A 23901-nucleotide genomic window follows, 5' to 3' on the forward strand; every position below is an offset into this window, starting at 1 on the left:
CATGAAATAAAGTTTGGAGGTTTGGTAGGGACTGGGACACGGGGCAGGCTGGTTGGCTGTGGTTGTAAAACGCACACCCACGCAAAGGCTTAAGACGCCGCTCACGCGCTCGCTCCCTGCAGCCGGAGGCGGCGCTGTTCGTCAACGCGCGTGATCGCGGTGAGACGGATTTCCGCATTCCTGCTGCTTCAGAAAAAAATAAAAAATAAAAAAGATCGCACTTGTTACTGGAGCAGGTTCTGTCCGCCGGGATGCAGCGTGTTCAGCACTGAGACTCTACACACTGAAGTCTACAAGATGCGCGGCGCTGGGAAGGAGGCGCAAGGAGACGTGGACGCGCATCACATTTTTTTTTAACACCAAGATGCGGGTAACTGGATGGGGAGCTTAATGAAGAAGATTTGAAGTAGTACAAATTGTGTTTTCTTCCTCTACAAAACCGTTGGCATGTCGGAGAGAGGAGGAAGTCAGCGAGCTGGAGTTGCGTCTCCGCACCTGCAGCCCTTCAAATCGGCCAGCATTGCATCAAACCGCCCGGTTCAAATGAACCTGTTTGCGACATGGGAAATCGACCGCTCCTCTCCCAGCTGCGTACCGAGGTACGTGTGTGTGTGTGCGCGTGCGCGGAGTTACAGGTTGCAGCACAACCACTGCATCTACGACCCAAATGAAATCCTTTATTGCATAATGCAAAAATTCCCCCAAAATATATTTTCAACTTTCAACTCTAAACATACGTAAACCTCCACCCTAAAACACATTGCATATGTTTCTGTCCAAATATTTCTGATATAATGAGCAGGAACGGAATTTCTGTAATTCCAGTGAAAAGCTGGACCTTGTGTGCCCCTCTGACGTCACCAGGAGCATAAACACCAATGCCAGTTAATAAGACTGCTTTTAAAATAGAGATTACAGCTTTTATTTCCCCAAATACCAGAGCCAAAGAAAGCGTTGAATGCAGTTTCCAGGTGAAAACAGCCTGTAAAAAAACACCTCAACTTGGAAACTTGGGGTTGTTGTGGTTGCCAGTTCCTTCCCCATTTATGGAGTGATGTCAAATCAACAGTGTTGCAAATTCAGATTGTTATTTAAAACTAAAGTAAAACACTGCATAATACCTGGGAAATGTCTGACTTCCTGGGCAATGGATCCCTGACTGAGGAACCCTTTGACGAGCTCTCAAAAGAAGTGCTCATGGTGACAAAAACAACATGAATAACAGGAGATAAGATCTTCAAGCAGTCTTTTGAGTTCCTGTTCATAATTGAAATGTTGGTTGTTAGTTTGGTCATTGAAGTGTTCAATCAAGAGAAGATACTTTTGAATTATACACTTTTAACTTTATCTTCATTCATTAGAAATAATAATAATAATAATATGCTAGATTTGAAATAAACCACATTTCAATTCCAGTTTCCGAAGCGAGTGTACAATAAGTATTTGTTTAATTTTTGATTTGGCTTGAACTTTACAATATAAAAAGTAGACACGGAAAAATGCTTTATCTCAGGGGGGGGGGTCACAATTTAACCACACAGGCAAAAAAACAAGCAAATAAATAACACACACACACACACACACGCATTACCTCAGGACAGTGATTTTCATAGTGGGGATTATGAACTGTTTTTGTCTGGTCAAATCTTTCACCAAATCTTCCCAGCTCTTTAACAAGCTCTTAAATGAGAACATATTGGGTATATTTAGTTTAGCTCATTAGCTCAATATCACCCTACATTCTCTGGCTTTTCTTTTCCTTTTTATCGACCCACTTAGTGTGAGTTTATGGTTATCCATGTTTCTTTTTCACCAAAGAGGCCAGTAACTCCCATGTGGACCACAAGCTCATTTTCACTGTATTTGGCCGTGAGATACACTGATTCTCATCTCATACAGGTCCCCATATTTGCTCTTTGTTTATCTGAGCGGATTTTTTTTATGGTTTTATATACACATGAGTCAATGTAAATGAGTCAATGTAGGAGTCAAACATTTCTAGGTTGTCTGATTCGTGTGATTTGTGTCGATGCGGTTTAATTGGATTGAATATTTCCCCTTCTTTTTAGCTCTTTGTTTTTAGTTGCAAACTTCTATTCTTTCTAACAATCGTTTCTGGGAAATTATTGTTGCAGCATTTGAGCACCTGTCAGCTTCCTTGCCGGCTCGATGCTCGGAATGTCTTCTGCCTCTCTTTGGATAAAAGCATCTGTCGAATGAATAAGTAATGTAATGTAACATGGATCAATGTTTATGCACAAACCCGACTCCAGCTTCAGAGTTGCTTTTTATCTTTTCAGATAATAAAAAGTAAACATGGTCTACGTAACCAAAATATACCAAAGATATAGGGTGTGTTAAAAAATTTAACCAATTCTAAATTGTATGTCTTCTATAAAAGTATATAGTGCAGTAAGCTACTATTGCGTTCTCCTCCTTTACATTCGATAGACGCAAGCAGACCCGAGTTGAAAGTAAAGCAGGCAAAGGACTGAAAAAGAGGGCAGAAAATTGTTCCAGCAGTGGCATTGACTTCAACACATGCAGCATGTTTTGACATCAGCATGCAACGTGACTCTCTAAACACTCCTTTTAAGGAATAACACTCATTGAAAATCCAATTTAACAGTATATAATGTACAGTGTTTAAAAGGCAGGTGGCAGAAAAAAGACACAGAGCCCACTTGCATGAAGCATTCTTCAGGCCACATTTCAAACGCTTGCTCTTGTATATCTTTGACTGTCACCCGTGGAATGGCGACACATTCTCTTCCCTATCAGACAACAGCAACCAGTCTTGGATAAAGTGCTTCCTCTGAGACACCAGCCAACCACATTTTTTTTTGTATTTGCTCATGCTGCAGCACAGGACTGCATAACACATGGGGGAAAAAGTGGATTTTTAGCCTTTTCTGCATGCATGAGCTGATAGACACCCAGGATTGGTTAGTTTACCTTTAGATGAGGGTGGAACATGTATGCTGCACCTTCCATCCAGACAGAATGGGCAATTTGTGGGTTTTTTTTACCTACTTGTTTGAAATTGCCAGCATTTTAACTTTGATTTCCTAACCAATGGGTACTGGTATTGTTGTGGAACATCCATCAAACAAGTTACTTCCTGTTATCATGTAGTTTATAGCAGCTAGAGACAACAACAGATGACGTGTGCATCAAATGAAACCTGTGGTTTTTCTTTAAGAGGTGTGCTTTTATAGAAAATTAATTATTATCTGGCCAATGAAAATGAGAATTTAACTGAATTGTGTTAAAAAAGACAAATAATTTAGGGGAGGTCTAATGCGATGTCATGCATTCTGAGTTATTTACAAAAAGATGCTAAATCAGATATGTAACAATGGACCTGTTTGTTAGCCATTGTTAATTTAAGACTTTAAAGTTTTTGTTCATTTATTTATAGTGATGTCGCAGCTTGAGCGATCGCTACGCCAACAATTCTTAGCTTCGCCCACACCATGCCTTTAGGACCACGGTTGTTTTCAGAGAAGAGCGTAAAGCTGTATCTTTCTTTTATAAATCTGATAAAACTAAAGAATCTTCTGCAAAATCAAGATTAAAATATTACTCGATTTACATGAGATTGGCCGAATCCAAGTGTGTTCTGTCCTTTTTATTAATATATCTTTTAGAATATTGCAGTTCTGACCAAGGGTACAGTAGTTACAGACAAAGTGGACTATAGAAAATACTTAGTTGTTACTGAAAGCAAAATCATTCAGCATAGCTATAACAATCTGTTGTTTTGTAAGTATGACGTATCTGTAATATCTTTATACTATCCATCTTTAACCAGGCAACAATTTTATTTATTTATTTTATTTTTTAATTTTTTTTACCATATAAGCAAGCCATATTTTCTATATCAACAAAAGAAACAGAAGAAAAACAAAGTAATGATGTTGAGTCACTACAAAAACAACAGAAGACCTTTCCACGCTTAAGGCTTAACCCCATAGTAATGCAAATGGGTGTATTGTAGATTTGGACTCCTATTTAACAGCAACAAGCTGACCTTTATATATGTATGAGGACAGTGTGACGGCAGTGAAGTGTGCAGTAGGTACAACAGACTGGTTCAGGGTGAAGGTTGGACTGCTTCAAGGATCGGCCCTGAGCCCTTTCCTGTTTGCAGTGGTGATGGACAGGTTGACGGACGAGGTCAGACAGGAGTCTCCCTGGACTATGATGTTTGCAGATGATATTGTGATTTGTGGTGAGAGTAGAGAGCAGGTTGAGAAGAGCCTGGAGAGGTGGAGATATGCGTTGGAGAGAAGGGGAATGAAAGTCAGTAGGAGTAAGACAGAGTACATGTGTGTGAATGAGAGGGAGGGCAGTGGAGTGATGCGGTTGCAGGGAGAAGAGGTGGAGAAGGTGGAGGAGTTCAGGTACCTGGGGTCAACAGTGCAAAGTAATGGAGAGTGTGTTAGAGAAGTAAAGAAAAGAGTGCAGGCAGGGTGGAGTGGGTGGAGAAGAGTGACAGGAGTGATTTGTGATAGTAGGGTATCTGCAAGAATAAAAGGGAAAGTTTATAGGACTGTGGTGAGACCTGCGATGTTGTATGGATTAGAGACAGTGGCATTGAGTAAAAGACAGGAAGTGGAGCTGGAGGTAGCAGAGCTGAAGATGTTAAGGTTTTCGTTGGGAGTGACGAGGATGGACAAGATTAGAAATGAGTTTATTAGAGGGACAGCACATGTAGGATGTTTTGGTGACAAGGTGAGGGAGGCGAGATTGAGATGGTTTGGACATGTGCAGAGAAGGGACATGAATTATATTGGTAGAAAAATGCTGAAGATGGAGCCACCAGGTAGGAGGAAAAGAGGAAGGCCAAGGAGGAGGTTCATGGATGTGGTGAGGGAAGACATGCAGGTAGTTGGTGTGAAAGAGGCAGATGTAGAGGACAGGGTGGTATGGAGACGGATGATCCGCTGTGGCGACCCCTAATGGGAGCAGCCGAAAGAAGAAGAAGAAGAAGAAGCTGACCTTTATATATTTGTGTGTTTTGTAAGGATGCAGTTGCTTTTGCTAATCTTATTATTAGTCAAGAGGGTTTTCTCCATAAGCCTTTGAACTATGGAGCTAGAATTGACTGAAAGAGAGCTAGTCATATGTGAATTATACCCAAAATCCAGAGAGCATCTCATTTTAAGAAGACAGTTAATCCTGGTCAAATCTGTGATGGTTAAAATCTGTTTTAATTTATTTTAAATCCAGACCCATTTTTTCCCTGTGTTCTGTGAGCAACATTCTGATAATGTTACAATGCGAAACATAATTATGGTTATAATGCCGGTAACGGTCTCATTTTAAAAACTTGTCCAGTAAAACATGTGGCAAGAAAGGTTTTCAAAGGGAATGCACTGGTTCATGATCTGAGGGTGATTTTGATGGTTTAAAGTTAAGCCGTCTTGCATGTATTTGGCTTGAAGCTGCTGAGCTACAGGGTTTTTTAGGGCATTCTTCTGGTTTATAAACACAGCTCACTTCACATTGCATTCGTTAGAGATGTCTCTAATTACACAGGCTGTGAATATATATATATATATATATATATATATATATATATATATATATATATATATATATATATATATATATATATATATATATATACTAATTAGCAAATAAAGTTCTGTTTCTTGCTACTATGTTGGTGAGATGTCAAGTTAAATATAGAGGTCGACCAATTGTGGATTTTACCGATAGCCAGATTGGCTCCCACTTGCCGTACTTTAGTTTTTAGAATGGATACTCGATTAAAAAAGCAAAACAAACATAACACTTCATGTAAAATAGTACAGAACTTGTATTACAAAAAAAATCTATGAATCATGAAAATGAAATGAGTATATGAATTATATTAATAAATAATGAGGAAAATAAGACACATTTAAACTAAAACAAAGAGTAACACAACAAATAAATAAAAACATTTCCATACAAAATGAATAAAATACAGTGTCAGTGATTTACCTCTAGGGGCTGCTCTCGTACTTTAACGCAACCCGGAAAAACTATCAGTAAGTATTTTTGCAGATAGCTGACAATTCCAGCAATCAAATTTCAGAACCAATGAATCAGTCAACCTCTAGTTAAATATATACTGTATGTATAGAAAATGATGTCTATAAATATAAAAAAATTCAGAATATTGTTCCAGAATAGCATGTTTTTAGTGCAACATTGTAAGGTTTTTTTTGTTTTTTTTTTTTATCTCTCTTTATTTTTCTTTCTCTCAGACTCCTCAGTTTGACTCTTAAGAAACTGGTGATGTTAAAGGATCTTGACCAGGACCTCGCATCAGTTGTCATTGCAGTCAAACTTCAGGTAAATCCTATTATTTTTTTCTCTGTTGTTTTAAATGTTTTTTTGTACTCAATCTGTGTTAGTGTTGTAATATTATTTGTTTCGAATGTATTCTTAGTGACCCTTACTAACCCTAGAGTAGATAACCACATGCCAATATTGCACATGCCAATATTATTTCACATTTTTAAGCTACAAATTACTTATAAATTCTGGCCTTCTGTTTTTATTGCATTTGAAATTTAGCCACATAAAAAATATGAGCATATATTGCTCATAATATGAGCACATTTTGAAAAATGATTGGCTTGATACTTGGATTATTATTGATGTTCAAAGCTAGCCTAAAGCTACAGGTTTAATACTGTGTGCTTTTTTTAATGAAAGTTCCTTAATTGGTGTATATTGTGATATCACTTTAAGAAATAACTTGTTCATGTTGTTTATGTTATGTTTAAGATTATTTAAATCTTGTTCAGACATAAAGTTAGAATCTATAGTTTCAATTATACATAACATTCAGAATGTGGAAAGTGATGAAATTCCAAATAGTGTATTAAATAGTCAAATAAATTGTATCCTTAGCTATCTGCATAATCTTTTATAATTTGTAGAATTTTTTTTATTCTCCTTCAGCCTGTCATTCAGAAAGTGATGCAGCATCGCACTGAAGGTACCACCTCCAAATCTTATGGCACTAACTCTTACTTAATGCATGTCCTTGCAGGGATCAAAGCGGATCCTGCGCTCTAATGAAATCCTCTTGCCATCTCCTGGGCTCACGGAGACCGATTTACAGCTCACTTTCTCCCTTCAGGTTTGTTCTAGTGTGCCTTTGTGTGGATGCTTTTAGATCAATTTGCTACTTTTCGATGTTTCTTTTACAGTTTTGGCTTTTTAGGTTCAACTTGAACATTGTTTTTTTATTCCAAAAGTATCCACACTTTTTAAAGAGAGATGCCAACAGGCTGCAGATCATGCTCCAGCGAAGAAAAAGGTACAAGAATCGTACAATCCTGGGGTACAAGACCCTGGCATTGGGCCTAATTAATATGGCAGAGGTGAGCAAAAGTATTACAGTCTACTGGAAATAAAATCTTAAGGAAAAATTGGGCAGCTAAAGCTAAAATGGTGTTGTCATTGCATAGTTCATGTATACAGCAAGGAAATGCTGTTTAGCATCCACCAGAAATGCAAATAGTAGCAACTGTACTACTGACAAGTGCAGACAAATGTATATAAATACGTAAATGTACATTGTGTAATGTTTAGATCTAAATATATGCACAGCAAATAAAGTCTCTGGCAGTAAAAAATGTGCAGAAGCAAATGAGCTAGTATGCTAAAAAAATTTTTTTATATAAATATATAATGAAATTAATATAGTGCAAGATGTGTGTAAGGCAGAATATGTGCAGACAATATGGGATATAAACTTATTTATTATATGGAATATGTACATTGTATATACATAATGTATAACTTTTGTACGGTTGTACATACAGTGTCTTAGCGGTGTAGTGTGGCATTCAGAGTGAAGGTAGATGGAATAAAGCGGTCCCTGACGCTACTGGCTCTGGTGATCCTGCATCTCCTACTTGATGGAAGACGGTTAAACAGTGTGTGATTGGGATGTGAGGAGTCCATGATAATCGTATTTGCTCTGTGCAGGTATTTGCTGTGGTAAAGGGACTCAGTGGCAGGTAGCTGGGTGCCAGTTACTGGTTCTGTTGGGCGGTTTTGAACACCCTTTACAGGGTTCGCACACAGTAGAGCTGCCATATCACACTGTAAACACACTTTGATTTATTTATTTAATTGGTATTCCATATAGCTAGCTGGCTAGTCAAAAGCTATTAGCTTGGAACTGTTGTCAATACAAAATAAATGGAGTCTCTGCACTGTTGTATACTTGGTGGTTTAGATAAGACTGTCCAAACCTGGTAAAAACGCACAACAACAACAAAGCTTTAGGTAATTTGTAGTTGGCAACTGACAAAAGTAGTTGGCTAACCTCAAATTGTGATTTGTCTCATAGTGCATCCCTGTCTCATACCAATTAATGGGTAAATTCATCTTAATAAAAAATAAATGGAATACATTTATTTTTGAAACAATTAAGAAACATCGTTTCTTAAAGGTTTGCAGAACAGAGGACATTCTCTGTGTTGTTTTATTAGCTTCCAGCTGCTCTGAAGGTGATACTAAGAAGTAACTAGGCATAGAGACAAAAAGTCCAATGTCCAACATAAAAATTTGGAAATTTGGTTTATGCAAATTTTCTGATCATTGTATACCTGTCTGGCTTGTCATCGAAAAGGTGATGCAGCATCCCACTGAAGGTGCTGAGGTATTGCGTCTACACACTAAAATAAAGGACATGACTGTACCCGTGGCAGAGATAAGGGTCTACTCAATGTCCAGTCAACCTATAGACCCAGAGGGACCAAAGGCCAAACTGTCTGGTGAGTGAGATTTACTTCTAAATCGATGTCAAATTTAAATATAAATACAATGGATTCTAATCTTGTTGAACTAATTTCCCTTCTGTCCCTATGAAGATCGATCTCCTGACATTGATAACTACTCTGAGGAGGAAGAAGAAAGCTACTCATCTGAACAGGATGGCAGTGATGACCCATTACATGGACAGGTAAAAAAAAAAAATGCTGATGAAGGAAGTAATAAAATGTCTTAGAAACGTCTCTACTCTCTTATGCTCTTTAAAAACCCAGGCACACTGAATATACATTAATAATTTGGAAACACATTTAAACACCCAGCAAGCTAGTTAACAGCTAGTAACATGTATGCCATCCATAATGTGATGTTAGCTAGTCGGTAAGGATAAGGGCTAGCTCAGTGGTTAAGGCTTTGGGTTACTGATCGGAAGGTCGGGTGTTCAAGCCCCAGTATCACCATGCTGCCATTCTTGGGCTTTTAAACAAGGTCCTTGTTTGTCATGCATCATGGCTGACCCTGCACTCTGACCCCAGCTTCCTAACATGCTGGGATTTGCTAAAAATATGTGCTGTAACATACATGTAGGTTTATTTTTTTTATTTTATCTTATTTCTCTCAGTGTAATTAAACTTTCAGGTTTTGCATCATCATATTCTTACTCATATAACCTATTAATATACACTATAACAATCAAATCAAGAGATCATTGGTGAAATTGTAAAGACCAAACCTATTTTAATCCCCTTTTGGCAGTACCTTTATGACGATGAGGATGAAGTAAGGAAGAAGAAGCCTCGTCGTAAACTTACCTCTGCTGCTTCCATTACAAGAGCTAATGTGAGTTACTAGAGCAGGTTGCTGCTCCTGGCTCTAGATGGCCTTTTCATGCTTGTCTCTTGACAGCTTTCACCTGCTTAATCTTATTCTTATCCAAGAAAAAACAACAACTATAAAGCTGTTTGCTGAGCAGCCATCTATTACAGCTTGGGAAACTTGCCCATCAGTGTTTGTTTCTCTCCTCGATTGGCTCCATTTCTTAAAACCGACTCTAATGCCAGGGAGCAGGCGTGTGTGTGTTTACGGTAGCCTGAGGTCCCTGTTGGCCTTTCAACAGAGCCTGATGACTCTAATGGCAAGAGTCCTTTAAAATGTGCTGCGACATAAGGAGGTCAATATGTATTGACTAAGTCGAAGTGCGAGGTTGGGATATCTCTCTTCACATGCTTGTATCAGCTTGCTGTTTTGATTAGCTGCACGGTCTGTCTACTAGCTGGTGATGCGCTAGATCGTGTGCCAGTTTTGTAAGCATTCTGCCTGTTACTGCTCTTTATCCTCCTCCTCAGCTTGCTGCTATTTTTGCCGCTTGCTCCGTACAGCCTAATTCTTGTGGATTTGCTTTTTTTTCCCCAAATTTTCTGCCTGACGTGAAGTGTTTTCTATTCAGCAGCCTAACATCAAGCAGAAATTTGTGGCTCTGCTGAAAAGGTTTAAAGTTTCTGATGAGGTAAACCCACTTTAATCTCCCTCCATGACTTACTCTGTGTCCCTTTCTCTTTATTTCATGTTTAATCCTTTACCCATCGTGTTTATTTGTGGGGAAAAAAAAATCTCCTCCCTAATAATGACACTTGTAAATCTTTATCACAAATCTGTCTAATCATCACCTTGTTGTGGAGTCATTTTGTTGGAGAGTTTGCATGGTGGTGTTTGATTGCTGATTTTTGTACGTGTAGGTGGGATTCGGCCTGGACCATGTGTCTCACGAGCAGATTTGTGATGTCGAGGAAGACCTGGATGAGCTCTACAACAGTCTGGAGATGTACAACCCCAGCGACAGTGGACCAGACATGGAGGAGACAGACAGTGTCATCAGCATGCCCAAGCCCAAACTCCCGTAACATACAATAATACACTTGCATGCACAGCACACTTAGTTAAGTGGACACTTCTTGGAGCTTAATCAAAAAGACAATCCAGATGCATTACACAGAATTGGCAGAAAACAAAAGGAATAGCTGAAACAAAAAAATACATCAAACAGGCCTTGCATGGTTTTGCGATTCAAACTAAACAGATGCTGATGAAAGATGCAAGAAAGCTGCTTAAGCATGAAAGATGAGATTATATAAAACAAAGAATGTTGAAGTGATTGCATCACTGGTTCTGATATGTGATACTTTTGTAGATATGTTCAGGGGAGGTGGTAGCTAAGTGGTTCAGGCATTCGCTCTGAAATTGCTAAATGACAGTGATTTGTGGTGATCACTCTAATGTTAGATTATTGAAAAGGGAATCTCAAAGGCAAACCAGCAATTTCTCCTTTAATAAGCACATTAATTATGGGTTCCATTTCTGTATATACTTTCAGCTATAGCTCTTTTGAAAGTTTACATTTTATAATTGAACAGAAAATAGCTTGATAGACCACACCCACAGCACTTCACAGCTCCGAGAAGTCTTATGTAACAATCATCTACTCAAGCTGCTGCTATACAAGTCTTATACAAGTATTTTTCTAGATCATGATTGCTTGTGAGGCCCCGGCATTATGTGGGGGTGTAACTTGCACCATGATCCGCGTGCAGATTTGCCTTTTCTGCCCTAAAGCTAAAGATAAAAATACCAACAAAAGGCGGCTCTTAAATGTCTATTGCATTTCACATTGTTCTGCTGCTTCTGATGGCGTGTGTGTGTGTGTGTACAGGCCATTCTTTGAAGCTATGTCTCAATCCAGCTCTCACAATGAGTTTGGCAGTCTGAACAGCAGATGTTCTCTGAACAAAGATGCACTGAATCCTGTGAGTGTCTTATGTATAGAGGACAGCAACAAATCTCAGCTTTTCTTTTATTGTAGTCCAGTATTTCTATCCCTTCTTCAATCCATCTATCCATCCATCCGTTCAAATATTCAACTCTCATCCACCCAACCACATTTCATTCATCTATCAACTATCTACCAATCTATTGATTTAATATTCTTCCACCTATTTATTTATTCTTCTGTTTATCTGTCGTTCATTTTCTCTGTCTACTTACTCATCTGTCCAACTATTCAACCATCTATCTATACTTGTAACTACCATTTATGCATTCATCGACCGAGTTCTATCTGTCTGCTACCTTTAATCATCAGTCTATGCATTTATCTATCTTCCATGCATTGGTACATTCGCTAAACAACTCTATTCATTCATACACACTTCCAATAATGTGTGTATATTTGTGTGTGTGTGTGTGTGTGTGTGTGTGTGTGTGTGTGTGTGTGTGTATATATATATACATAAACTATAAAATTAGTTTTAACTATTTGTACATTCATAATTTTATTAAATATCCAAATATCTGTTCATCTCTCTGTCTCTCTCCAGCAGCACGGGGAACAGTCTACATCAAGTAAAATTCGGCGCTCTAGTAGTGCACACTTGGATGATGCCTTCTCCGAGACAGACACAGTGGTTAGATCATAACCTTCCCATCCTTTCTTCCCCTAATGGCTGTCTTTGTCGTCTGTCATTTCCACGTCTGTTTAGTCATTCTATTCTCGAAAGCCGTGTGCTATTAGATCTGTCTTTTGCTTGTATGTGTGGTGTAGCTGGTAGGTAAAGTGTAGTTGGTGTTATAGGAACTGAATGAGTTGGAGGTTTTGAGTGATGGAACTCCCAGCATCACTGTTTCTGTGGCAGAGAGACCACGAACCCCACAGAGGAGCAGCAGCCAGACCATGTCCTCTCCAAGGCTGGTACCCCCACACATAAACGCATGCAAACACACAAATGTGCTCACTTAACACTGTGTAATACATCCTGAGTGACACTACTGTGACTCATTCCCAGGCTGGATGGTGGACACACTCCTAAGCATAAGAGAGGGACTCCAATGAAAGAGAGGCAGCTTTCCAAACCTCTCAGTGAGCGGACAAACAGCTCAGACAGTGAGCGCTCTCCTGAGCTCAGCCTCACTCCACAGGTGAGTTCCTTCCTCTCCTCACATGGATTCAAGTTCTCAGTGGATTAACGCAGAGACCTTTTTTGATCAAACACTTCATTGATCGGGCAAGAGACTAGTACCAAATCGGAGAAAGGATCTCAGAAACACCAGAACAGGATCCCATTAAGAACAGAAACAGAAATGTTGTGCCATCGTTATAGATTATAAATATACTGACTGGACATTTATAAAACATGCTTTATATCATTATGTTCTTTTATTCTGTACTTTATTGTTCAAGATTGTCTACATGGCCAAGCCATAAAGAATGGAGTCTTAAAGAAAGAGATAATTATAGGGTAGCATACTGTAATTTCCTTCCCGTGGGCTCACCACCTGCAGGAGGGACCGTAAGGGACCGGTGCTGAGAGGATTGGGCAGCAGTCGAAGGCGGGGGCCTTGACAGCCCGATCCCTGGACACGGAGAAATGTCTGGGGAATCTGCTTAGACTGCTGCCCCCGCGACCCGAATTACGGATAAGCGGGAGAAGATGATGATGATACTGTAATTTGTTAATAATTTAAAAAATATCAGTATATCATTTAGCAAAACGGAGCAATTTATAGTACCATACTGTAGACATCGACCGGTTGCTTGCAAAACAACAGTTCAATAGTTGATCGCCAGAACTATCAGCTATCTGCAAAAATCCATACTGATAGTTTTTCCGGCTTACTGTCTACTGTTTACTGTCCGGCTTACTAATCGCTTTTTTATATTTATTATTAATAATTGATTAATTATATATTTATTATTTAATATATTCATATTTACTGAATCATGCGCTAAATGAAGTGGTCAGTATGAGAGAATTGTATTCAATGCATCTAATTTTAACTGCTCTAATATGAGACACAAATTTGTATTGTCCTGTCAAGCAGACAAAAGCATGAACATGATAAATATGACACGTGGCTTTGCCTGGTTACATGACTTACACTTATCACCACTTGGGGTATACTCACTTTTGTTGGCAGCTATTTTGACAATAATGGCTGTATGTTATATTAAGAGGACAGTAAATCTGTAAAGCTGCACATTGACGTCTTTAAAATATATCCAGTGAGAAGATATAATATAAATATTATATACAGTGGTGTGAAAGTGTTTGATTTCTTTCTTTTTTTTTTTTTTTTCATGTTTGTTACACTTTAATCTTTCAGATCATCAAACGAATTTAAATATTATATTCACACAGGACCATGTAGTTTTGGATTTTGTTTTCCCTCAATAATTAATACCTTCATTTAAAAACTGCATGTTGTGTTCACTTGTGTTATCTTTTATTAATATTTATATTAGTTTGATGATCTGAAACATTAAAGTGTGACAAACATGCAAAAAAAATAAGAAATCAGGAAGAAAACACGTTTCCACACCACTGTTTAAAAAAAACGGACGATAATTTTTTCAAATAATAATAATAATAATAATAATAATAATAATAAAAGCTTTTTGCTTATTATAAATATATAGAACCCTAATTCAGGGTATTTCTTTATAAAAGTCTACTTAAAAAAAAAAGCAAAAGCCAAAGATTGAGTTTAACTATCTTTAATTTTGACATTTTTAAGCTTATAGTTGCTGCTTGTTGAGGGCATGGGGGATTTATTTAAAACCCAGCTTCACCCATGCTGGGTTTTATCTTTCTGTAAAAAAAAGAATTTTTGTTTGCAAGGGGTAAATTGTGTAAATCACTATTTGTATTGTTTTTAAGGGTAACTGCAGATGGCAACCATGCTTTAAAAAAAATGCACAAATGTTGTGAGCGAGCTGATTGCGCAACCTGATGCTCGCGAGTCACGCCTGAACAGATCCAGAGCGACTGTTACCAAACAAACAGTTTACACAATAGCACTTCATTAAACTATACCATTTTCACATGATGAGAATTATACAGTTTTTGTTTACCGTGCTGATGTTTCGCCTTTATCCGTGGCACCACTGTGTTTTCTTTTCATGGACTCTCAGCCATTTCGCAAGCGGCTGTGATATCTTGGCATCACGCTAACCAGTAACATGAGGGGCCCAACTAATCGATAACGACATCTGTTGACAACAAATTGCATTATTGATTATTATCAATTTTGTTGATTAGTTGTTGTAGCCCTAATATATAAATTTGTAGGCACCTTGATTTAGAGAAAATCAGTTTTATTCACTTCACCAGGCATATTGTTGTAATGTCAATGTTATGTCTGATCTATGTATATATTTGCTTATTAAGATTTTGAGATTTTCGTTTTACTTTTAACCCTGAGATCATGAACTATGCCGAAGGATCTGTCTAAATCTCTGCAGAATAAACAACACTGGAGGGTCCACAGTAAACACAGTGATTCATTTGGGCTGTGGATTTGAGCGCGGGACACTCTGAGTGGGTGTTTTAGGAGCAGAGATGCAGAGCGTGGAGCAGAGAGTGGGCGCTCAATCTGCTTATATAACAGCACATTGGCTCCGCAGTGAGTCATTAATTGGCGAACGTTGTCGTTTATTGTTGCACAAAAATACCCCGAAAGCCTCTCTAGCGTGTGACGTTTGTTAGTGTGAAGTGCTACGTTTTAATTCCCACCGCAGCCCTGTGCCAGATGTGCTCGTCATACTGTCCGCTCAAAAGATTTAAATACACATGCTCTAAATGATGTTTTGCACATTCATAAAAACAGCCTTGTAAAGCTGCACGTTCAACACTGACGGGGCAGTGATTACGCCGAGACTGGTTCCTCTGTAAAACCTGCTGCGTGTGCTTCTTCTAAACACAACTTTTCCTTCTCTCTTCTGAATACGTGCAGATGCCGAGGAAGATAGTGTACGACCAGCTGAACCAGATCTTGGTGTCTGACACAACCCTTCCTGACAGCCTCATCCTAATTAACAGCAGTGACTGGCAAGGACAGGTAGTGACTGAATACTGTGCCTCAGGAGGAGCTAATAAGACTTTCATTTTGTTGTAGAACAAAAAATGTAATACCTTTTTTTTTTTTTTAAGCATTTCCTTTTAAACTGGCAATTCAGTTTATTTTATAAGCTTTCTTAGGACCATATATATATATATATATATATATATATATATATATATATATATATGCGGCGTGTGTATGCTTTGTTTGTGCTTGAACCCTTTTGTCTCTTTAAGCCAGCTGCTTGTTTCTAGAAACAAGAAAATTAAATTAAATTAAACAATAGATCAGTTTAAACAATTGAGTTTAGAGGAAAAATGGAAAATCTGTTTAACGCCATGTACTCTGGTCTCTAAACTTAGTTATACTGTTTGTGTGTGTGTGTTTGTGTGTGTGTGTGTGCGCAGTATGTTGCAGACTCCCTGCAGGCACAGAAGCATCCAGTGGTGTGTACCTGCTCAGTGTCTGAGATTCAGGCTGTGCTCTCAACCCTGCTCACTCGGATTCAAAAATTGTAAGTGTTTCAGTCCAAATTCAGAACTATCTAAGCGTATGTAATGCTAATATTGAGCAATGTCATCCTGATGCCATGCTTCTGGATTGAGTTCTCTTCGATTGGAGACACTGTGCAGCTGGAGATGGTTCCAAATGAACAGCCAAAAGATCCCTGAAGTTAATGAGCAATTCGACTTTGAGGATGGATTTGGACTGTGATTAATATCAAGAGTCTGCTACAGTGACTCAGGACCACAGGTTGAATTTAATCATAGATCACTGCACACCTTAACAATGATGGAACTGTAATGAATGCACATTCGGTGCCACCCAGATGAGGATGAGGTTCTTTTTTGAGTCTGGTTCCTCTTAAGGTTTCTTCACATGTCATATCTCAGGGAGTTTTTTCTTGCTACAGTGGCCACCGGCTCACTCATTAGGGAAATGTACAAAAGTAAAAATTTTAGTTTATACATTCTTTTATTACTACTTGATCTTTTCTGGATTATTGTTCTATACCTTGTAGTGCTGGACACGAACATTTGTGATTGTGATTTTCTTTTTTTGGGTCACATCTCATTTGTACCTGAAATACAGTAAACTAGTGGTGGTAGATTTAATGTAGATAGATTGCATAGTACAGGTACACATGAAAGAAATGTAGTTAGCTGCATAAAGACACCTGTCCACCCCATACAATCAGTAAGAATCCAACTACTTACATGGCCAAGACCAAAGAGCTGTCCAAAGACACTAGAGACAAAATTGTACACCTCCACAAGGCTGGAAAGGGCTACAGGGAAATTGCCAAGCAGCTTGGTGCAAAAAGGTCCACTGTTGGATCAATCATTAGAAAATGGAAGAAGCTAAACATGACTGTCAATCTCCCTCGGACTGGGGCTCCATGCAAGATCTCACCTCGTGGGGTCTCAATGATCCTAAGGAAGGTGAACTGAAAAGAGCTGGGACCACCGTTTCCAAGGTTACTGTTGGTAATACACTAAGACGTCATGGTTTGAAATCATGCATGGCACGGAAGGTTCCCCTGCTTAAACCAGCACATGTCCAGGCACGTCTTAAGTTTGCCAATGACCATTTGGATGATCCAGAGGAGTCATGGGAGAAAGTCATGTGGTCAGATGAGACCAAAATAGAACTTTTGGGTCATAATTCCACTAAACATGTTTGTAGGAAGAAGAATGATGAGTACCATCCCAAGAACACCATTCCTAATGTGAAGCATGGGGGTGGTAGCATCATGCTTTGGGGGTGTTTTTCTGCACATGGGACAGGGCGACTGCACTGTATTAAGGAGAGGATGACCGGGGCCATGTATTGCAAGATTTTGGGGAACAACCTCCTTCCCTCAGTTAAAGCATTAAAGATGGGTCAAGGCTGGGTCTTCCAACATGACAATGACCTGAAGCACACAGCCAGGATAACCAAGGAGTGGCTCTGTAAGAAGCATATCAAGGTTCTGGCATGGCCTAGCCAGTCTCCAGACCTAAACCCAATAGAGAATCTTTGGAGGGAGCTCAAACTCCGTGTTTCTCAGCGACAGGCCAGAAACCTGACTGATCTAGAGAAGATCTGTGTGGAGGAGTGGGCCAAAATCCCTCCTGCAGTGTGTGCAAACCTGGTGAAAAACTACAGGAAACGTTTGACCTCTGTAATTGCAAACAAAGGCTACTGTACCAAATATTAACATTGACTTTCTCAGGTGTTCAAATACTTATTTGCAGCTGTATCATACAAGTAAATAGTTAAAAAATCATACATTGTGATTTCTGGATTTTTTTTTTTTTTTAGATTATGTCTCTCACAGTGGACATGCACCTACGATGACAATTTCAGACCCCTCCATGATTTCTTAGTGGGAGAACTTGCAAAATAGCAGGGTGTTCAAATACTTATTTTCCTCACTGTATGTGTGTGTATATATATATATATATATATACACACACACACACACACACACACACACACACACACATCTCTGTATAGTGTGGTTTCAGCAGATTCATCATTTTTTACCTTTTGTGTTTTTTCCCCTGATCTCTGCAGCTGTAATTGTAACTCTGTCACTCCTAAAGCTGTGAAAGTGGTGGCTGTGGGAGGGCACAACTACCTGGGAGCCATCTTGCGCTTCTATGTGTCTCAACTAGCCAACAAGACATCTGATTGGCTGGGGCATTTAAGGTTTCTAGTGGTTCCATTAGGTATTTTTTTTTTATGCTATTATAAAAAATTATATAAAAGAATGGCTTGATTTTGACTCAATTGGGAAGTCACATTGATGAACCTACATCCTCTATGCAGGTTCCCACCCTGTGGCGAAGTACCTCGGCTCCCTAGACAACCGCTATCGCTCAGCTTTCCTTGATGGTGTGTGGAGGGAGTTCTTCAGTAGGACAGATCTTCCTCAAGCAGGTCCATAACGGCTGTTGCTGCTATGCCTTCAGTTGTTCTTTCGTTCTCTCTCTGACATTGGTGGTGTATGTGTCCAGGGTTGTCATCTGCAGAGTGTGTGGATGTGGCCGGAAGAATCAGTCAGTATATCGATGGAGCCACAGTCACTTACCAGCTTCCTATTGCTGAGGCCATGCTTACCTGCAAGCACAAAATGTAAGTGGAACCGTAGTAATGGACGGTTTATATTGTACAGCATGGGTTATCATTTGGTGCTTTTGGTCATTTGTTTATTTTGTATGGAAAGTAAACATCTATAGTGCATGATTATAGACTTTTCTTGTTTTATTCAGGCAAGATGATGATTCCTATCAAAACTTTGTCCCCTTTGTTGGTGTAAGTACATTTACTTATTTTTGTTGTTGAATGCAAGGTTGTAACGGTACACAAAATTCATGGTACGTACCTCAGAGGTCACGGTTCGGTTCAATTTCGGTACAGTTAGGGGAAAGAGATGCAAAACACTTATTTGCAAATTGCTTGTAATTTTTTAAATACAGTTTATTATTATACATTTTTGTGATCATAAACATTTGAGCAGTTTACATTTTTTTTTACAATTATAAATAAAATGCCTGCTTGGTTAAATAATATATAAAATAAGATTTTATTAAAATAGAATCAATCAAATTAATGCAATACACTTTTTATTATATTGATTAAATTGAGCAAACGATTAAATTGATTGAATAAAATTAAATAAATGGAACAATTTTATTAGTTTACATTTGTTAGACCCCATTTGGGTAACACAGGTGTGTGTGTGTGTGTGTGTGTGTGTGTGTGTGTGTGTGTGTGTGTGAGATTTACATTTAAATATTCAATTTTCTCAAGATATGATCCACTTAACTGTTCTACTGATTTCAAATGACTTTAACAAATATCTTCATTCCCTCCATCTTCCATTCATTTACTCCATCGATATGCAGAATTGCCAGGATTTTCTCCTTTTAAGAGAAATTATTGAAGCTAGACACAAAACTTTTCATATCACTGCAAGTTGTATCCTGCATATAACTGTTCATCCATCATGCTAGCGTTATTGCGCTATTGATTCTTTAGTGTTTTAAATACACTAGTCTAAGTGTAAGTAGCCACGGTTACACTGCGCTAACACTAGTTTCTTGTTAATTTTTAATTTTTTATACCCCTGACATTGTTGTATATGTTTTCAAGGTTAAAAAATACAAATAAAATTGCTTAAAGTGTGAGGTGGAGACGAAACAAACTTGCAGTCCGCCACTTAATATGTTCCTGAGGAAACTCCGATTTTAACTATGTTCCGCACTTAAAGAGTATTGCATTCGGTACACGTGTACCGAACCGAAAGCCCTGTACCGAAAAATTCCGGTGCGAATACGTGTACCGTCGCGCGCTTATTAAATGCATTGTTGCTTACTAATTTAAATTGCTTGTCATAGACACTGCTACTATTATTCTATTTTGCTTTCTGTCAATCAGGTGGTTAAAGTGGGTTTGATTGAGCCCATGGCTGGATTGGCAGGTACACATGATTTTTGATGATGCATTATCATTATGAGCTGCTTAAGCTTTTTTTTTTTTAAATGTTGTTGTTAAATAATTGCCCTTTTCATTTCCACAAATAGTTGGAGACTGTGAAGAGGGAGTTGCTTTGAGCTTGATAGTTCCTTCGACTTCTCCTCCTGCATATGCATTGTCCACTGGGATGATAAAAGAATCTGCCACACCTCCTCCTTCACCATCTCTAAGTGGTGTTCAAGGGTATGTTTAGTGAAATGTCTAACACTCATTTGGCTATAAAAAGCTGCTTATTTAAAATAAATAAACAAAATTGTCTTTTTTTTTTCCCCCCTAAAGCTTTATCTCTAATATTGCCAAGTGCACACACTGGAGGCTTGTTCCAAAAATACTAAATAACTATTTCCTCAGATAAAACTTTATCCGCTTAATAAAGATTCATGCTTTTTAAACTGATTGTCTTTACACAAGTAGTCACCACAGAAACACTGTATTAGAATGATGCAATAAATCAAACTCGTGATTTTGCTTTATAGCTGGATCAACCTCTTGATCAGATTTGTGAATAAACAGTAAAAGCACTATGAGTATATTAATGAATATTAATTAACCCACTGACTACTAGGTAATATAGTCAATACCTTTTTAAAAATAAAACGTGCTTAAAGCAATTAATTTGAACTAGAGCCTGAAAAAAAGAGTCAATACCTCAGGACAGTTTGGTTCTTGAATAAGTTGTATACATTTTCATGCAATTATCTTTTAATAAAAAATATTTTTGGCCAGCAGTCCCAGCATGTCTCCTGGAACGGATGCCATAGGGCTACAGGTGGATTACTGGGTGGCTGAAAAGCGCAAAGATGGCGAGAGGAGGGACACAAAAAACACCCTCAAAAGTGCTTTTAGATCCTTGCAGGTCAGCCGACTTCCCAGCTCCTCCACTGGCGAGCTCCAGGCAAGCTCCTGCACTATGGCAATGACTGTGGTGACCAAAGAGAAGAACAAGAAAGGTGAGCACTTTGCATAGCAACCTGCTGTTCAAAGCTGTGATGATAATCTTTTAAAAAGTTATAAAAAAAAAAAAATAATGTAATTTTTTGCACCTTTGTCACACGTTTATATATACATACATATACTCTAATCCAGAGTCGGTGAAAAATGTTGTTAGAGTTAGTTATTAATAAAAAACAGCGCACAAACATTTATCCACAGTCCCTACTATATTTCTGGGGAAGAAGCCAAAAGAGAGGGACACTGATTCCAAGAGCCAAGTGATTGAAGGCATCACCAGACTCATCTGTTCTGCTAAGAATCAGCAAACAAGTCTTCGAGGTAAAGCCCTTTTGAGCAACCCACAGCTCAAATTGCAGACTAAAATTTATGGCATTTGGCCTCATAACCACCTACCAGACTTAATGGAAAGCATGTTATACAGTAAATAAATGGTGGAGAAGAGTGATAGCAGGAGTGATTTGTGATAGAAGAGTATCTGCAAGAGTGAAAGGGAAAGTTTATAGGACTGTGGTGAGACCTGTGATGTTGTAGGTTTAAAGACAGTGGCATTGAGTAAAAGACAGGAGGTGGAGCTGGAGGTAGCAGAGCTGAAGATGTTGAAGTTTTCATTGGGAGTGATGACGAATGGATTGGATAAAAAACAAGTTTATTAGAGGGACAGCGCATGTCGGACGTTTTGGAGACAGGGTGAGGAAAGCGAGATTGAGATTGTGCAGAGGAGGGACATGGGGTATATCAGTAGGAGAATGCTGAGGGTGGAGCCACCAGGCAGGGGGAAGCAGAAAGGCCAAGGAGGAGGTTTATCGGTGTGATGAGGGAAGACATGCTGGTAGTTGGGGTGAAGGGGGTAGAAGTAGAGGACAGGGGGTATGGAGACGGATGATCCGCTGTGGCGACCCCTAATGGGAGCAGCCGAAAGAAAAAGATGATGATGATGATGTTATAAATAAAGCCACATTTAAGAAAATGTGCAATTAAATTTTCTTGGGGTTTTTTTTTTTTTTTTTTTTTTTTAAGTGTATAAAGATATTTGTCAGACAAACCTCAAAAGACAAACCTAAAATTTGACCATGTCTGAATGCAAAAGCTTATAACAAATACCTGAGCTATTTTTATTTTATTTTTTTTCCCCCCTCAGTATCTGTTGATGGGATGGAGTGGAACGATGTAAAGTTTTTCCAGCTGGCATCTCAGTGGCCCACTCATGTGAAATATCTGCCAGTTGGTCTGTTCAGCGTCAGTAAAATGGCTTCCTAGTGATGATTCACCCGTATCAAACCACAAACGCCCGCAAATCCATTTCCAAGTGATCTTCCAGGCAAAATATAAAGAACCGTTGTGGTGTTTATTTGAATGTCGATGTATGTAGGTAGAAAAACCATTGAAAGGATTTGAGGTTGGAAAGGTTAAAAGGACACGGAAAAGCAATTTTAGCATTCAGAGACCAGGAATGGATCTTCTCCAAAGGTACAGAAAGAGAGAATCTGTTTTTCTTGTGTGCTGTTATTTCCTGCTGTGCTGTGCAGTTCACAATGCAATAATCTCCATATGCTGTATGGTCGTGTAATTATTTGGTCACCATTAAATATTAGTGATTTGAAGATTATCAGTGATTATATGTAAGTAAAAATATAGTTTTCACCTCGATTTCGTGATCCTGCTCTGCATTTGTGGTCATTTTCTATCAAGGAATACTAGAGTACATTTAATATCTATATTTAAGAGCAATTTTGCAATATTATACACATCTTAAGCTTTTCAAATATTTCGTAAGAACGGGCAAAAGCGTATTTGATCGCACAATAGTATTGTACCGTATGTTAAAAAATAGGCTGCGTATGTGAAAAAGAGCAACTGAAACACGAGGTATGAATTGTGTACAATGTACATTGACCTATTGATCCTTCAGGATGGTTGGACGTGGCTGCTGATATTCTTTTTTTTTTTTTCTTCTTCTTCTTTGTGATGTTGGTATTGCTGTTCTTTGCACAGTAAGATTTGATTTTAATATTTAAACAAAATGGTCATCCGTGTGTAGCCTACCTCCCCTATCACATTACACGTGATGATCCAGGACGACTGAAGACGAAGCCGAAGCAGACATGAAGCTGAAGCAGGCACGGAGCCTACAAAACTCATCACTAACTCACATTCAGGTGTCAAAATATGTGGTGAACCCTTGCTGCCTTTTACACACACACATATATATATATATATATATATATATATATATATATATATATATATAAAAATATATACATTTGTTGTATGCCAATGAGTATTTTGCATGCAGTACTTTTGTAATGTTCTGGTTTAATGGTTGGTATGTATCAATAAGTCAATATGTATTTTTTTAAATTTCCACCAACCATGTGCACTGATAATAAATGCATCCTGACTGGCTTTTGTTCTTCCAACTGTTATTGTTTTTATTTATTTATTTATTTTTGTCTGCAGTTGAATGTTCCAGTATGTTTCTTTACATCCAAAATAAAGTTACCAATAGAGTTTTATTGGTGTGTGGGCCTGAGCACAAAAAGAGCTGCAGAGGTTAATTCTTACCTCTTACACCAGGGGTCCCAGAACCATGGTCATGCTCTTTTAATAGGCTTTATAGCTCTTAAAAAGTAAAGCTCATTTGTATGGTGCAAAATAAAATACTGATGATCCACTGTGGCGAACCCTAACGGAGTGACCGAAAGAAGAAGAAGAGGCATTAAATAAAATATACATGCATTTAAAATA

At 38.4% G+C, this 23901-nt stretch overlaps 1 protein-coding gene across 9 annotated transcripts; it reads left to right on the forward strand.

Moving 5' to 3' along the window:
• The first annotated feature begins 103 nt into the window (after positions 1-103).
• Positions 104-23559, forward strand: pacs1a (phosphofurin acidic cluster sorting protein 1a). Of its 9 annotated transcripts, none has more exons than XM_083565440.1 (24): positions 104-599; positions 6261-6348; positions 7055-7144; positions 7263-7388; positions 8648-8792; positions 8889-8980; positions 9544-9627; positions 10238-10294; positions 10524-10684; positions 11495-11588; positions 12159-12245; positions 12413-12525; positions 12624-12756; positions 15571-15675; positions 16086-16192; positions 18238-18392; positions 18493-18603; positions 18681-18798; positions 18936-18978; positions 20104-20146; positions 20250-20385; positions 20929-21152; positions 21355-21474; positions 22295-23559. In XM_083565440.1, the coding sequence occupies exons 1-24, from the start codon at positions 448-450 to the stop codon at positions 22411-22413; spliced, it is 2703 nt and encodes a 900-aa protein (XP_083421566.1). In that variant the 5' UTR covers positions 104-447; the 3' UTR covers positions 22414-23559. The 9 variants fall into 9 exon arrangements, with proteins under 9 accessions (XP_083421566.1, XP_083421568.1, XP_083421569.1 ...); XM_083565437.1 differs by having other exon boundaries at positions 105-599; positions 10235-10294; XM_083565439.1 differs by having other exon boundaries at positions 105-599; positions 10235-10294; positions 20932-21152.
• The last annotated feature ends 342 nt before the right edge of the window (positions 23560-23901 follow it).

This window comes from Silurus aristotelis, assembly GCF_946808225.1.
Source record: "Silurus aristotelis genome assembly, chromosome: 16".
NCBI lineage: Eukaryota > Metazoa > Chordata > Actinopteri > Siluriformes > Siluridae > Silurus > Silurus aristotelis.